At 41.4% G+C, this 13,614-nt stretch overlaps 2 protein-coding genes across 4 annotated transcripts in view; both read left to right on the top strand.

Moving 5' to 3' along the window:
* The window catches only part of plxnb3 (plexin B3), a 66,672-nt gene extending 62,813 nt beyond the window's left edge, over window positions 1-3,859 (top strand). For all 3 annotated transcript variants that reach the window (XM_024292570.2, XM_024292568.2, XM_024292569.2), the window contains 3 exons: window positions 310-385; window positions 1,239-1,313; window positions 1,411-3,859. In XM_024292570.2, coding sequence (XP_024148338.1) covers window positions 310-385; window positions 1,239-1,313; window positions 1,411-1,515 — 256 coding nt within the window. In that variant the 3' untranslated portion in view covers window positions 1,516-3,859. The remainder of the gene's footprint in view (window positions 1-309; window positions 386-1,238; window positions 1,314-1,410) is intronic.
* Window positions 3,860-6,796: 2,937 nt separating this feature from the next.
* The window catches only part of srpk3 (SRSF protein kinase 3), a 16,984-nt gene continuing 10,166 nt past the window's right edge, over window positions 6,797-13,614 (top strand). The window contains exons 1-3 of the mRNA XM_024292597.2: window positions 6,797-7,186; window positions 8,780-8,876; window positions 11,309-12,024. Coding sequence (XP_024148365.1) covers window positions 7,177-7,186; window positions 8,780-8,876; window positions 11,309-12,024 — 823 coding nt within the window. The 5' untranslated portion in view covers window positions 6,797-7,176. The remainder of the gene's footprint in view (window positions 7,187-8,779; window positions 8,877-11,308; window positions 12,025-13,614) is intronic.

Raw genomic sequence — 13,614 nt, 5'->3', positions numbered from 1 at the left:
TGTGCGCAACTATGGCTTTGTGTGTGCATAATACGCAATTTGTGTGTGTAGTTTTAAGTTGTTGTCATTTTAATTTGTGTAAATTGTATTTTTGGAATTTTGTAGTTTTTGTACTGATGCACAAATCAGGGTGACACTATTTTGTCTCCATACTACTTCGCCTTACTAACCTCTTGTGTGTTGTGTTTGGTATGACGTGTCGCCCCAGCAGAAAAAATGTGTTCGATCATTTTCTCTCTGCAGGCTCACCGACTTTGATATTTCCTGAAACACAGTAACATGTGTGTTTGTGTGTATGTGTGTGTGTAGGTATTACAGTGACATCCGCAGTGCTGCATCCGGATGTTATCAGGAGATGAACTCCTATCTGACTGAACTCTCTGGGGTTAGTAAACACAAACTCACGTCAGAAGTGAAAGAACTCTTTGACCACACCCTTTTGTTGTCACTTTTCTGTACATGCCTGTCTGTCTGCACCTGTCTGTCTGTTTCCGTCAGTATGCACATGCAGCTGTCTGTATGCACCTGGATGTGCGCACTTGTCTCACTCTGTCTGCAATAGGGCTGTCATGATTAGTCGACTATTTTAATAGTCGACTATTAAAATAGTCGATTAGTTGTTACTTTATATTAAATGGAGTCAGAGTAGTAAAGTTGAACAAAGTTGTTAACATTCAGCACCACAAAATGCACTGTTTTCATTATTTGAGTCAGTGAGACCAAAACTTTAGTGAAAAACAGTTCCTTGTTTCAGATGCCGACCTCATTAGAGAGATCAGGAATATCCTTCCCATCAAACTCATTTTGACAGCTGACCTTTGACATTATATACCCCTTATATATAAAACTGATAATAAATTGTTACGTCATCTTGAGGGGCGGGGCATCTGTCAAAACACGTTTGATGGATGGTGTAGGGTCAAAGGTCACCTGTCAAAATGAGTTTGATGAGAAGTATATTCCTGATCTCTCTCATTTGATTTAATCTTGTTTTAATCCCAGAAACTAATAAAGGACAGAAGCTGCACGATTCATTAAAAGTTAATTAATTGTTAATTAAACTTAATTGTCTTTATTTTTAGTTAGTTTAAAGCTAATGATGGTTAAGATGTGTTTTACATCCACTTTGCTCATGAGTCGATTAGTCAACTAATCGTGCCTGTCTGTCCACACCGGTTGGTATTTGTCGGCCTGCATCCTCGGTCTGTCCCTGTCTCACTGGATCTGTCTGTCTGCAGAGTTTTGCCTCAGAGATGAACAGCGTTGTCGCTCTCCACGAACTTTACAAGTACATCAGCAAATACTACGACCAGGTAACTCGCACTTTTAATGGTTTTCCATTGAAATGGTTCTGTTGAAGTCCAAATGAAGAGGACGTGATAGAAACTGAACGTGTCCCTCTTCTGCCAGGTCATCATGTCTCTGGAGGAGGACGCGTCGGGGCAGAAGATGCAGCTGGCGTACCGACTGCAGCAGGTCGCCGCCCTGGTGGAAAACAAAGTCACCGACCTCTGATTTACTCATGCAGAGGAGAAACATGGATTAACTATCTAACCAGGACTCAGTGTGTGCGTGTGTGTGTGTGTGAGTGAGTCATGCAGTGATCTGACATTTGGAGTCAGTCATGGCGATTCCTTCACTCAGCAGCAGCTATCAGATGTTAAACTGGAGTTGGATTCAATTAAATTTGTTTTAAAATGAAGATCAAACTAAGCCGGCCTGACACCAGCCCGACACGACAATCTATCGAATGAACAATCAGGGAATACCGTCACCTGCTGCCTTGGACTACATTTCCCAGAACCCTCTGCTGTTTGAGAGTCAAAAGCACAACTTCAACGGTTTTTGCTATGATCTTCTCCACTGCTGGTCTCAGATCTGCTGTTTTGTATATTCTGACTTTTCTACTTGAGCAGTTCTCGGACGTTCTGAGGATTCTTCTAGGCAATAAGGGAATCAGGGAGCTTTTCCTCCGCTGTGATTCCAGTTTCTGTGGTCTGCTCTCGTCTACACATCTAAGCACATCTTTGCTCAGTCTGTGTGTATTTACAGCTGAAGGTTTCTACACCGTCAGCTGAAAGTCTGGGGACACCCACTGATAAGAAGTGAAGCTTCTTCAGGCCTCACAGAGCTATGATAGCTCAAATTCAGGGCGTGTCCAACTCCAGGACTGAAGGTTTCTGTTCTGCCACTATTCCACACGATTCTGTCAATGGAGTTTCTTATTAGTAAAGCGCACCTGATCCAGGTAATCAGTAACAGGTAGGATTAGAAAATCTGGAGTAACAAAGCAGACGGGGGTCCTTTGGGTCTGGATTTGGACACCAGATGACGCTCTTTTATACGACCAATCTCTGGCAGGAAGTTTCAGTGGAAAAAAGGAAAAGTTTATAAGAGAAAACACTAATAATACTTTAAATTCTAAGTCTTTTAGAAAGGGAATTGTGTGAAAACACAGGTGAGAACCACCTCAGCCAAGTGGGCCCCAAATGTTTCAAAGTGGGCAGAAAATGTGGGCGGGCCCTGATTGGGTTTGTCCACAGTTTCTGTGGTGGTCCCACCTGTGTTTGCCCACATTGACTTAAGTGTTGATTCAGTGGGTTAGCTTGCTACGCTAGCCAGCTGCCAGGTGGACTGCGTAGCATAGTAGGGAGTTCCTCTGTAGCAAGCTAGTGAGCTCAGATTTATCAAGCTAGCAATCTTCTCTGATTGAGCTAGCAAGCTCTGCTGTAGCGAGCTCTTCTATAACAAGCTAGCGAGCTTCTCTGTAGCATTCTAGTAAACTCCTCTGTATTGAGGTAGTGAGCGCCACAATAGCATCCTAGCGAGCTCCTCTACAGCGAGCTTTGCTTTATCGAGCTAGCAAGCTTCTCTGTGTTGAGCTAGCAAGCTCTGCTGTAGCAAGTTAGCATGCTCCGCTGTATTGAGCTAACAAGCTCTGCCGTTTTGAGCTAGCGAACTCTGCTGGAGTGAGCGCCGCTGCACTGAGTTAGCGAGCTCCGCTGTCTACCAGGCGGCTGCCTAGCGTAGCGAGCATACCCCCTGAGTGTGGCCTTAAGTCAGTGTGGGCAAACACAGGTGGGGCCACATTTTCTGCCCCCTTTAACCATGTGGTCACTTCACTTTGCTGGCTGGGACTCCAAACAAAAACAACACTTCAGACGAGAAACTGACTTCACACAGAATAAAGTAAAACTTGAACGTCGAAGTTGCTGCTATTCGACGCTAAAAAAGCAATCTGTGGGTGGAGCCTAAGTGTGAGTGTTTGTGTGTTTTAGCTAGACACTAACTTATTGTGTTTGTATTTATCATCTCCAGCTGTGCCTTCACTGCTGCAGATATGTGGCGGTGTTTGTTTTTATTGGCAGCTGTTTTGCTTATCTGTCCCAATGCATGATGGGAACTTAAAATCCTATGGACTCGGCACAACAGGGAAAGCAAAAGACCCAGAACAGCAGTGGAACCGGCCCGGTTCTGCAGCACTCTGACCTTCCTTCTTTTTTTGGTGTTTCTTTTTGTGTTTGTAGTTGTAGTTCTCGATCTCGTACAGTTCTGCATGCCTTGATGATGATGATGGTTTACGGTGCTCTCTTCTTTCTTTTCATTGTTTATATCTGCAAATCAGGGGGCGGGGCTTGCAGCCTGCCGTGTAGTTGAGTTCTGTGCTTTGATTGGTGAAGCTCTGCTCGATTCTACAGGAGTTTGAGATCCATGTGAGAAGCTGCTCTACCAGCTGTGTACAGTTTGTTAATGACGTGTAAATATATCTGTCTGAGGAAGAGGAGACGACTCAAATAAGGTTTTATTATGAAAAGACCAAACTCATTTTGTATGATAAAAAATAAAGTTATAATTTTAACTCCTGTGTGATGTGTCAAATAACTCCCAAAAAAACTTGTTTTCTCACAAATTCTCTTTTTCATCTAATAAATATTCATATTTATGATCTAAGCGAGAGAAGAGGAGGCCAGAAAACCAGAACATCAGAAGAACTTCAAAGAAACATCAGAGGAACTATCAGAAGAAGAACTGCAAAGGAGTGTCAGAAACTTTGGAGAAACATTAACAGAAATTTAACAAAACTTTGGGGAAACTTTAACAAGGACACCATGAAGTAATTTAAAGTCCCTCTCTGATGAAAATCCTATTTTCTGAGTTTTTCAAAAAGATCCCGGTCCGTCGGCCAAACACAATATTTTATTTGCATGTCATAAAAAAAATGAGAAAATAAATAATATGGTTTAATGTATTAATTTTGATTCTGTATTCATTTAGGTAACACACATTAGTAAGAATAAAAAGTAAATAACATTTAACAGTAAGACCTCACAGGACATTTTTAATTGAAAAACAAGAATAATCTAACCAAACTTTCTTCCAATAAAAAACATCAAACTGGGATCCTAATGAGAGACGTGGAGCTGGTCTTTGGACTTTATCCGTTTGGTGTTGTCGCTTCATCTTGGCGAGATGAAAAAGGCCGCTAAAAACATCGGAAGTGACTGTGAAGGCTACTGGGAATTTCTAGCACAAAAAAGCCTGGGGTTAACTCACTTGAGGGTTGTTTCACCCAAAGATACAGGCAAAGAAAGTGCTAACAGCACCACCCGGAGGCTGAAAGTATATTACAGCTATAGAGTTTTACATAGAGAATCAATGGGAAATGTGTTTTAACTAAACCCTCCGTGGCTTCGCAGCCATGACTTAGCGGGCATAAATGGAACCTTTGGTGGGCCAAATCTGGTCAGCAGGTCCCACTTTGGACACCCAACGCCTTAAGTATACTTTAGTTATGAGTCTTTCTGTGAATACTGAGAACAGTTGTTGCTTTCAGGCAGGTGGTCAAAGTGACCTTTTATCAAATATTAAAGTAGATTTTCTTCTCCTAGCCTTAACTTCTTTAGAGAATTTCCATCATTTGGTGTTTTTTGGTGTAAATATGTCATTTAAATGACATTTCTTTCAAATCAGTTCCCTAAATGATGTTCTGACCTGTGTCAGCTGCTGACAGCGCTGTCTATCGTGAGAGAGTTTAATTCATTCACATTTCAGCTCACTGTGTTTTCAGGTTGAAGGACATTTTCCCAGATTTCAGTCGGTGACACCAAGGCCAGCTAGAAATGTCTGCTCTGGACTTCCTGTGACCATTGTGCTCTGGGATATATTGGCTCATTTTTGACTGTTTTTAGTTGAAGTTTTTATTGTTGTTTTGTTTATAGTGGTTGGAAGTTGTTGACATGCAGCAGTGAGGCTCTGCTGCTTCTGTAGCCAGTGGTCTAATGGAGTTTGAATCTGCTGTGTAACTGATTCTGAAGGGACTCTTACGTCTTTCTTTTCAAGACGGATAGAAACAGGAAGGAGAGTGACATCACTGGCACTGGTTGGAGATGACCTCAGAAGGTTATTTTGGCCCCCACTAAATCCTCCAGTGGTGACACGCTTCTCTGTCCCTGACCCGCTGGATCTCAAGGGGGTGTTTAGGAAACCATGTGGGCTATGTCAACAGTTAGAAAAGCTTCCAGTGAAAGTCTTCAGTGGTGAAACTGCTGGTGCAGTTCTCACTTCTGAAAAAAATGACAATTTTATTAGAATAGAGTAGAATTAAACTTAATTCTCATTGCACATCTCAAGCACACAACAACGAAATACAGTTTGCATCCATCCAGAGTACATTAGCAGGTACAAATATGTATACAAATGTACATATGGGAGGTATTTACAAGTATTTACAGTGTGAAAGATTGGCAGTTAAAGGATAAAGTGCAGGTCGTGTAAATAGTGATTCAGTCCATAGTTATTGTTGTTTGATTATGATGTTGACTGTTGTTTGTGTATTCTGTCCAGAGGTGTTGTGTGGTTTATTGTTATTAATGACCCGATGTTTTCTTGGGCTTGTTTCTAACTTGTATAATTTTGACAAAATATATTTTTATGGAGAGTAAAATATTGAAAGTTATTTAATGTTAAAATTGATTTATTCTATAATAATATTCCTGTCTTTTTATTATTCATAATTATGTTAAAAAGTTACATTTTAATGTTTTAAAAATTGGCATTCTGTGAGCTTTTTGGAATGTTTTGGCCTAACTAAAATTTTTTAGGCTATTTTGAGGTTTAGCTAACATTTCAGCTACATGCTAACTGTTTTGACTAATTTAGGCTTTACTTAATTTTTTTAGGCTATTTTGAAGTTTGGCAATATTTTAGCTATATGCTAGCTGTTTTGGCTAACCTAAGTTTTTTTTTCTTTTTTAAGTTTTTTAGGCTAATTTAGCATTTACCTAATATTTTAAATATCAGCTTCACCGTTTTTAGCTATCAATTTCAGCATGTTCAGCAGCCAAATTCAGCTTACAGCATTAACACTAGCATTATTGCAGGTAATGCTTTATATATATATATATATATATATATATATATATATATATATATATATATATATATATATATATATATAGTTCAGGGTGTGTTTTGGATTTAGGCCCCCTGTGTGATTGAGTTTGACACTCCTGACTCAAACTCAGCTCAATCTCTGACAGGTAGGGGGCGTGGCTAGGTGTCATACCTGCAGCAGACTTTCCTCTTCACTCTTATGTCCATCCTGAGGGGAAAGAAAAACTTCTAAAACTCAGCTTTGGTGGATCCTGACCCGGAACCTTTCACCAGAACCTCTGAAGGGGCTTTGGCTCTTGAGGTTCCGATCAGGAAGCAGACAGAACCTTATTAAGACCTCTTCCCTATTTACTCGGCGGCAGTGACCCCCCCGCTCCACCCTCGCTCATGTGCTGGATCAGTGCGCATGCGCACAGCCCGGTGTCAGGTGTCAGCAGCTGTCGAGCTGGAGGAGAGCAGAACCGACACGGCACGTGAAGCCTGCCCAGAATAACCGCGAGGACCTGCACAAAAACGGGTCCAAAACCTACACGAACGGGCCCGGACCGAACCGACCCGCGGGTCTGCCCCGGAGCTGAAGGAGGAGCTAGCCAGCTAACTAAAGGCGAACCTGCAGTCTGTTGGACCGGAACAACCACGCGGCTCCGGTCCAAACCGGTCTATTAGCGAGCTCCACGGACCCGCCCCCACCCGGCATGCCCCTGCGCGCACGAGGCTGCTGAAGTTCGAGTTCTGAAGGAGGACCGGGCTGAGAGCGGTTCGGTCAGACCGGCACAGGCCGACATGTTGATAGGTGAGGTCGTCTTGGGTCAGAGACCCGTCTGAGACAACCGGTACCGGAGGCTCGGTTCTAACTTTTCAAAGTTTGGCCGAATATGATTCTGTTTAAAGCAAGTTTAGTTGGTTCTTACTGTTTATGCCTGGATTAAGATAATTATTCCAGATTAACTACAATCCAGAATCAAGTCATGATTAATATAATCTGAGCCACGATTTGTTTTCATATTCAAGATTAAATTCCAGAATGAGATCCTGTTCCAAAAAACTGTCCCAGATCCCATTCATCCTAGTCAAATTAAAACCAGATTCCAGATGAACCATAATCTAGAATAAAGTCACATCCTAGAGCAAGTGTGTCAAACTCAAGGCCCGGGGGCCGGATCCGGCCCTCGGGGTAATTCTATCCGGCCCTCCAGATCATTTTATTTATTGTTATTAATGACCCGATGTTATCTTGAGCTCATTTCTAACTTGAAAAATTTTGACAAAATATATTTTTATGAAGAGTAAAATATTGAAAGTTATTTAAGGTTTTAGTTGATTTATTCTGAAATAATATTCCTGTCTTTTTATTATTCATAATTATGTTAAAAAGTTACAGTTTTAAAGATTGACATTCTGCTAGTTTTTTGGACTATTTTGGAATTTACTAAGATTTTTAGGCTATTTGAAGCTTAGCTAATATTTCAGCAACATGCTAGCTGTTTTGGTTAAACTAAGGTTTTTTTTTTTTGTTTTTTTTTTTTTGTTTTCTTGGCTAATTCGGCATTTAGCTTATATTTTAGCTGGCTATCACATCAGCGTTTTCAGCTATTAACTTAACCGTCTTCAGCTATCAGCCTCAGCGTTTTCATTGATCACCTTCAAGGTTTTCAGCTTTTAGCTTCAGTGTTTTCAGCCATTAACTTCTGCATTTTCAGCTATAAGGTTCAACGTTTTCAGCTTTTAGCTTTGGCGTTTTTAGCTATCACCTTCAGCATTTTCAGCTATTAGCTACAGCTTTTTCAGATATTAACTTGACCATTTTCAGCTATCAGCTTCAGTGATTTTAGCTATCAATTTCAGCACCTTCAGCTATCAGCATTAGCATCTTCAACATCTAAATTCAGCTTACAGCATTCACACTAGCATTATCTCAGGTAATGTTATAAATCTAGTTCATAATTATGTTAAAAAGATACGGTTTTAAAGTTTTAAAAATGTACTTTTAAAGTGTTCCATAATTGTTTATCTAGTTCAGCCCACGAGCGAAGGTGTGTTTTAGATTTTGGTCCCCTGTAGGATTGAGTTTGACATCCCTGTTCTAGAATAACCATGTTTCATCTGAAAGAGATCCCAAATACAAAACAGTAAAAGGTAATAACCCAGATTAACTCCGTCCCTGACCAAGTCATACTCCAGATCTATCTTCATGCTTTTATTCAACAGCTTAAACATCTGATTGATCCAATTTGTTGGTAGTTCTTTCTAAAAGAAATTCAAATATTTTCTGTCTGTGAGGTGAAATATTTTAGCAATCCAAGTGTTACTCCGTCCCGTCACGGCAGAATCCTTTCACAAACAAGTCAACGTGAGATTCTGTCTGAAGTCAAAGTTCTGTCCACAGCTGCAGTAGGCGATGGAACCAGAGGCTCCGCCCCCACGAGCAAGAAACAGCGCCGCAGAGGCAAAAAACACAAACGAGTGCGACCTCAACAACACTGGTAAAACCCCTGGACACACAAACAGACATAAACGCACACAAGTAGTTTGGCTGCGTGGTGCTGGCTTTATGAAAAAGTCCAGTTGCTATGACGGATGAATGAGAACCGTTCCCTTGGCGTGTACTGGTTCAATGGGAGTCTGCCTTTAGACTGGGAGAATCCAGAGTCACTTCATATCAATGACTGAGATCCAGCCCCTCCCTGCTGGACCTGGAGGGTTGAATCTGGGGGTTTGAGCCATAACTACAAATCAGAGTCATTCTAAGATTTGACCCATGAGAGCAGTCAGAGCTACAAGTTTTCTTCTGTTGTGATTGACCACAAAAAGAGACTTTAAGCCTTAATCACTGCTGCCCTCAGGGGGGGGGAGGAGTACCGGATGTCTGCTGCCTGTGGGAAAACCTGTATGGGACACGCAGGACTTTAGAAGACGGCCTCTAATAGTTGCTGGGCTGCGTTAGAAGCTGCAGACACACTGCAAGAAATTTTGGCCAAATTTTTGGTATAAATGCCGGGGCTACTAAAGGCAGATATACGATATACATATCCATCTGTGCTAAAGTCCTGTTTCTTTTTGTGGGCCACACAAAGACACACTGTCCTGGCCGGTGTAAATAAGTGCTCGACCTGCAAGATCGGTACAGAAACTTGCGACTTGATGACGTGTAAGATCCCGATTGGTCCAGACTATTGGACCAGCATCACATGACGTAGGATGTGACACACATGCGCCATTACTACGCATCGAGTCTTCCCGACTAAAGAACTGAGAAGGTTCGAACAAGTACACAAAGAACCACAAAAGGAGACACAATGTTTTGTAATTAATTGCAAAACTTTGACAACAAAGTAATCTGATCCAAAGGAATCATGATAGGATAGAAATCGCATTTCAATAGAGAGAAATCAGTCTGGGAAGCGTGTGCTAAAGTGGTGTTGGCGAGTAGCATGCTAGCTTGGTTCGTTGTTGACGTATACATATTTAATTATTATTTATGTTTTAAAATGTTAATTTCTACATGTTTACATGCGAGCAGCGCAAGAACTGATGGAAATTTGCATTTATCTTGCGTAATGTATGCGATCAAGATGCAGATTGCTATATGACCCGCAGGTATTTTAAGTGCATTCAAGGCTAAATTTTGTTGTTGGTTGCGCGCATTTTTTTAATTTATTTTTTTTGTTCCCACGTAATTTTCAGAATATCTGTGGCTATTGTTGAACTTCTTTTTTGGTCACATGGACCGAAGGAATCCCAACTAGAATATTCACTTTCTGCCCAGCAGACGTTAGAGACGGAGCAGTCAATTAAAAAATAATAAAGAATACCCCGAGTGAATCTCGACACCAAGTTGTTTGTCCAAGTGGTGTTACCGTAGTGTGACATCATCACTAGTCGCAAGCCCCAGTACTGATCCTGCAGGCCAAACACAAATGGTACCTAAACCTAGGACTGGATTAATAAAATCAATTTGAATAGTTTTGAGTTTAATAGATCAATATTCGATTAATAAAATATGTAAATCGATTCAGCACATAAAGCTAAAGTCTGGTAGCTTGATGCTAACGTTTAATGAAATTTCCCATAGGATGGCTAATGCTAATGCTTATCGGTTGACCCAAACATACATTGCTGACTAAATGAACATCTTTATATTAATTTTCCAAACTTTATTAAGGAAATATTTTTAAAGTAGTCTAAAACATCATTTTTGGGTTTTTTTTGCTCATTCTTTCTTCTTCCTCTGGAATAAGATGTAATGCTACCTAGTGGCCAAACTGAAACGTCCTCCAGGAGAAGCAGAACAATGTTTACATGTTAATGATCTGAACATTTTTGTCAGATTTCTCCTTTAGAGAGACACTGGATGATATTAACAATCTCAGTATTTTACTAATACATTTTATAGTTTGTGAACTGGATCAGATTAATATAAATATATTCAAATCATATAGTAGATTATTCATGTATTTCTAAAGAAATGTGTGTAAATTCAAAATGTTATTGAATTGAAGAATCAAAAGAATAGAAAAAAATCTGAATCCAATCGTTTCTGGAAATTATAATCAATACCCACCTCTACCTACACCTCTACCTACGCCCATTTCATTACATCATGAAATGGGCGTCACTCAAAAGGGGCGAAAGGCGGAGCCTCAGAGATTGTTTTACTTCTGGGTAGTAAAAGAGTTCATGAAAAGATCTCATATTTCATGAATAATGTGAGTAATATATGATTGTATATATGGATATAGTGGGTAGCTTGCAGGGTAGCATTCCCAAAGGAGTAACCCCAGCTCTTTGGACTTTAGTGATTTTATTCTTCTAAGGTCTCAGGTGAGCTTCGTGGAGCAGATGCGTCTTACTGCTGCTGCCTTACTGCTGCTGCCTCAGTGGACCTCACTTTTCCTCTTCTTCTGTCTCGTTTCAGTCCCGATGAGTTTTTCGACATTCAGACTTCAAACCCCAGAAGCAGCTCTGCTCAGCCGCTCCCCGAGACTCAAGATTGTCCAGAACCGTCCAGAACTTCTCCAGAGGATGTGCATGAAACCCTCCTGCTCCCTCACAGCCCCTCCCACAGTCAGTCACCTGATCCCGAGAGGCCCCGAGAGACTTCCCCGCCTCCACCGGACACAGGAAGTGCTCCAGCATCCCCCCCGCTGCCCCTGGAGACCGTTCTTCAAACCTTCAGTCTCCGCCAATCATCTCCTGTTGCAGCAGATTGCCCCGCCCACAGTCTCAGCCAATCACCACCAACCGTTGACCTGCAGATGACCCCGGACCCCCCCCAAGCCTTTCCAAGTTTCTGTGCAAACAGCCAATCAGAGCTTTGTGGACCTCCTTTAAGTCTGACTGAAACACTATCATCCAAAGCTCCTCCCACAATCCAGCCTTGCCCCTCCCACCATGACTCCTGCATGCTGACTGCACAGACATTCACTTCCAGTGTGCCCTCCCACCTGTACACCCCCCTCTCTTTTTCTCCTCCCTCCTCCCTCCCCGGCTCTCATGACCCTCCTTTCAGTCCCATCATGCACTCTGCTCCCCATCAACTGAGCCCACCCCCTCCAGAGTTCACCCCGCCCCCTACCCAGCTCCTGGGCTCTGATGATGAGGAGCAGGAAGACCCCTCAGATTACTGCAGAGGTGAGTCCATCCGCATAGACCCCGTCTGAGAAGATTCAGATCCTGATTCCCAGCAGCCCTTCTGGATCTGATGAGTCCATGGAGATTACTTTGATGTAAAACCATTACAGTGTGTTCCAAATGATTATGCAAATCGTGTTTACCAGTTAAAAAGAAAAAATCTTTGTTTTTAAATGAAACTCATGAATCTTTGGACCATTGGAATCATTCACAGACACCTGTGATAATTGGTTGGTAATTAGTTAATTCAAGGAAAACTACTATTATTATCAAGCAGAATAACATTTTCAAGCAATATGGGAAAGAAAAAGAGCTGCTGCTGAACAGTGTAAAATAGTTGAATGCTTTGGACAGGAAATGAAAACATTTGATATTTCAAGACAAAATAAAATGTGATCATCGTACTAGTAAAGTCCCCCATGACAGTTTTTATTTTAATAAAACGTTCCCAGTAGTGTTTTAATTATGGTTATGAAGTTTCTAACCAAAAATCCAACAACCCAAATGTCTTAAGAAGACATTTTTCATGTTGATCTGAAGTTTCCAAAATCTCCTCTGAGGGGGCGTGGTTTTTGGAGTTCCCCGCCGATCCCCCCATCTGATTCTGATAGCTCTGTGTCTCGCTAGCATAAATCTACATGAAAACGTCCATCAACATGGGTAATGTCCAGCCGTATGGTTCTGATCCGGATGTCAGCTGGACGAGGAAGTGAAGATCTTCATGGACAGAACTTCCTCCAAAATCCTGATTCTTTCTCCTTCCAGTTCACCAAAGACTCTTTTAGCTAATTCTCCAATGTTTATTGACTGTGATCAATACATTCAATCATTGGTTTCTCAGAGTTCTTGATAAAATAATGAAAGCTAACATCAAAATGCTCTTTCATTGATTTACAATCCTTTCCAACTGCGGTCAAATGAGCCGCCGTTCACATTTCCGTGGTCACATCAAGAAGCTCCGTGGAGTCTGGTGGAGATTTTCCAGCGTTCTCAGTCCTGCTACCGTAAGTATTGGATGAAACTCACACCAAAAATCCAGTGATGCTGATTTGACCACAGAAATGTGAACGGCGGCTCATTTGACTGCAGTCAATGTGAAGATACCATCTTCTCTTCTCCAGAACCTGAACTAGACACTAGGAACAGATGAGGGTTTAGTGCATGTGCAGCAGAGCTGTTGATGGAAAGAAGATCATTCATTCAGACAGAGTCTGTCCAAGACAGTTTGATTGATTTAAAGGAGAAATACTCGGAAATGCAAAAACAAATGATTTCTTATAATAAATTTCAGAAGAAAAATGACAGACATGTTACAAACTATAAAAACAGGATTTTCTTCAGAGGACTTTAAGAGATTTGTGGCTGATTCAGACACACTCGCATTGGTGCAGATAAAGAGGATGAAGAAAGTTTATGACTGACAAATTTGTCAGTTTTCGAGAGCAGCTGCTAAAATACCTTTACTAAGCAGCACATATTTGAAGCTGCTGTTGTTTGTGGATTCCCTCCAACATCGAGGTGTAGGATCCTCCAGAGGCTGAAGTTCTACGTAAACCTTGAAACTGCAGCCATGAAGCTTTTATTTGGCCC

The sequence above is a fragment of the Oryzias melastigma genome, linkage group LG7 (genome assembly GCF_002922805.2).
Source record: "Oryzias melastigma strain HK-1 linkage group LG7, ASM292280v2, whole genome shotgun sequence".
In the NCBI taxonomy this organism is placed as follows: Eukaryota; Metazoa; Chordata; class Actinopteri; order Beloniformes; family Adrianichthyidae; genus Oryzias; species Oryzias melastigma.
This window is presented reverse-complemented; position numbering and strand designations above follow the sequence as displayed.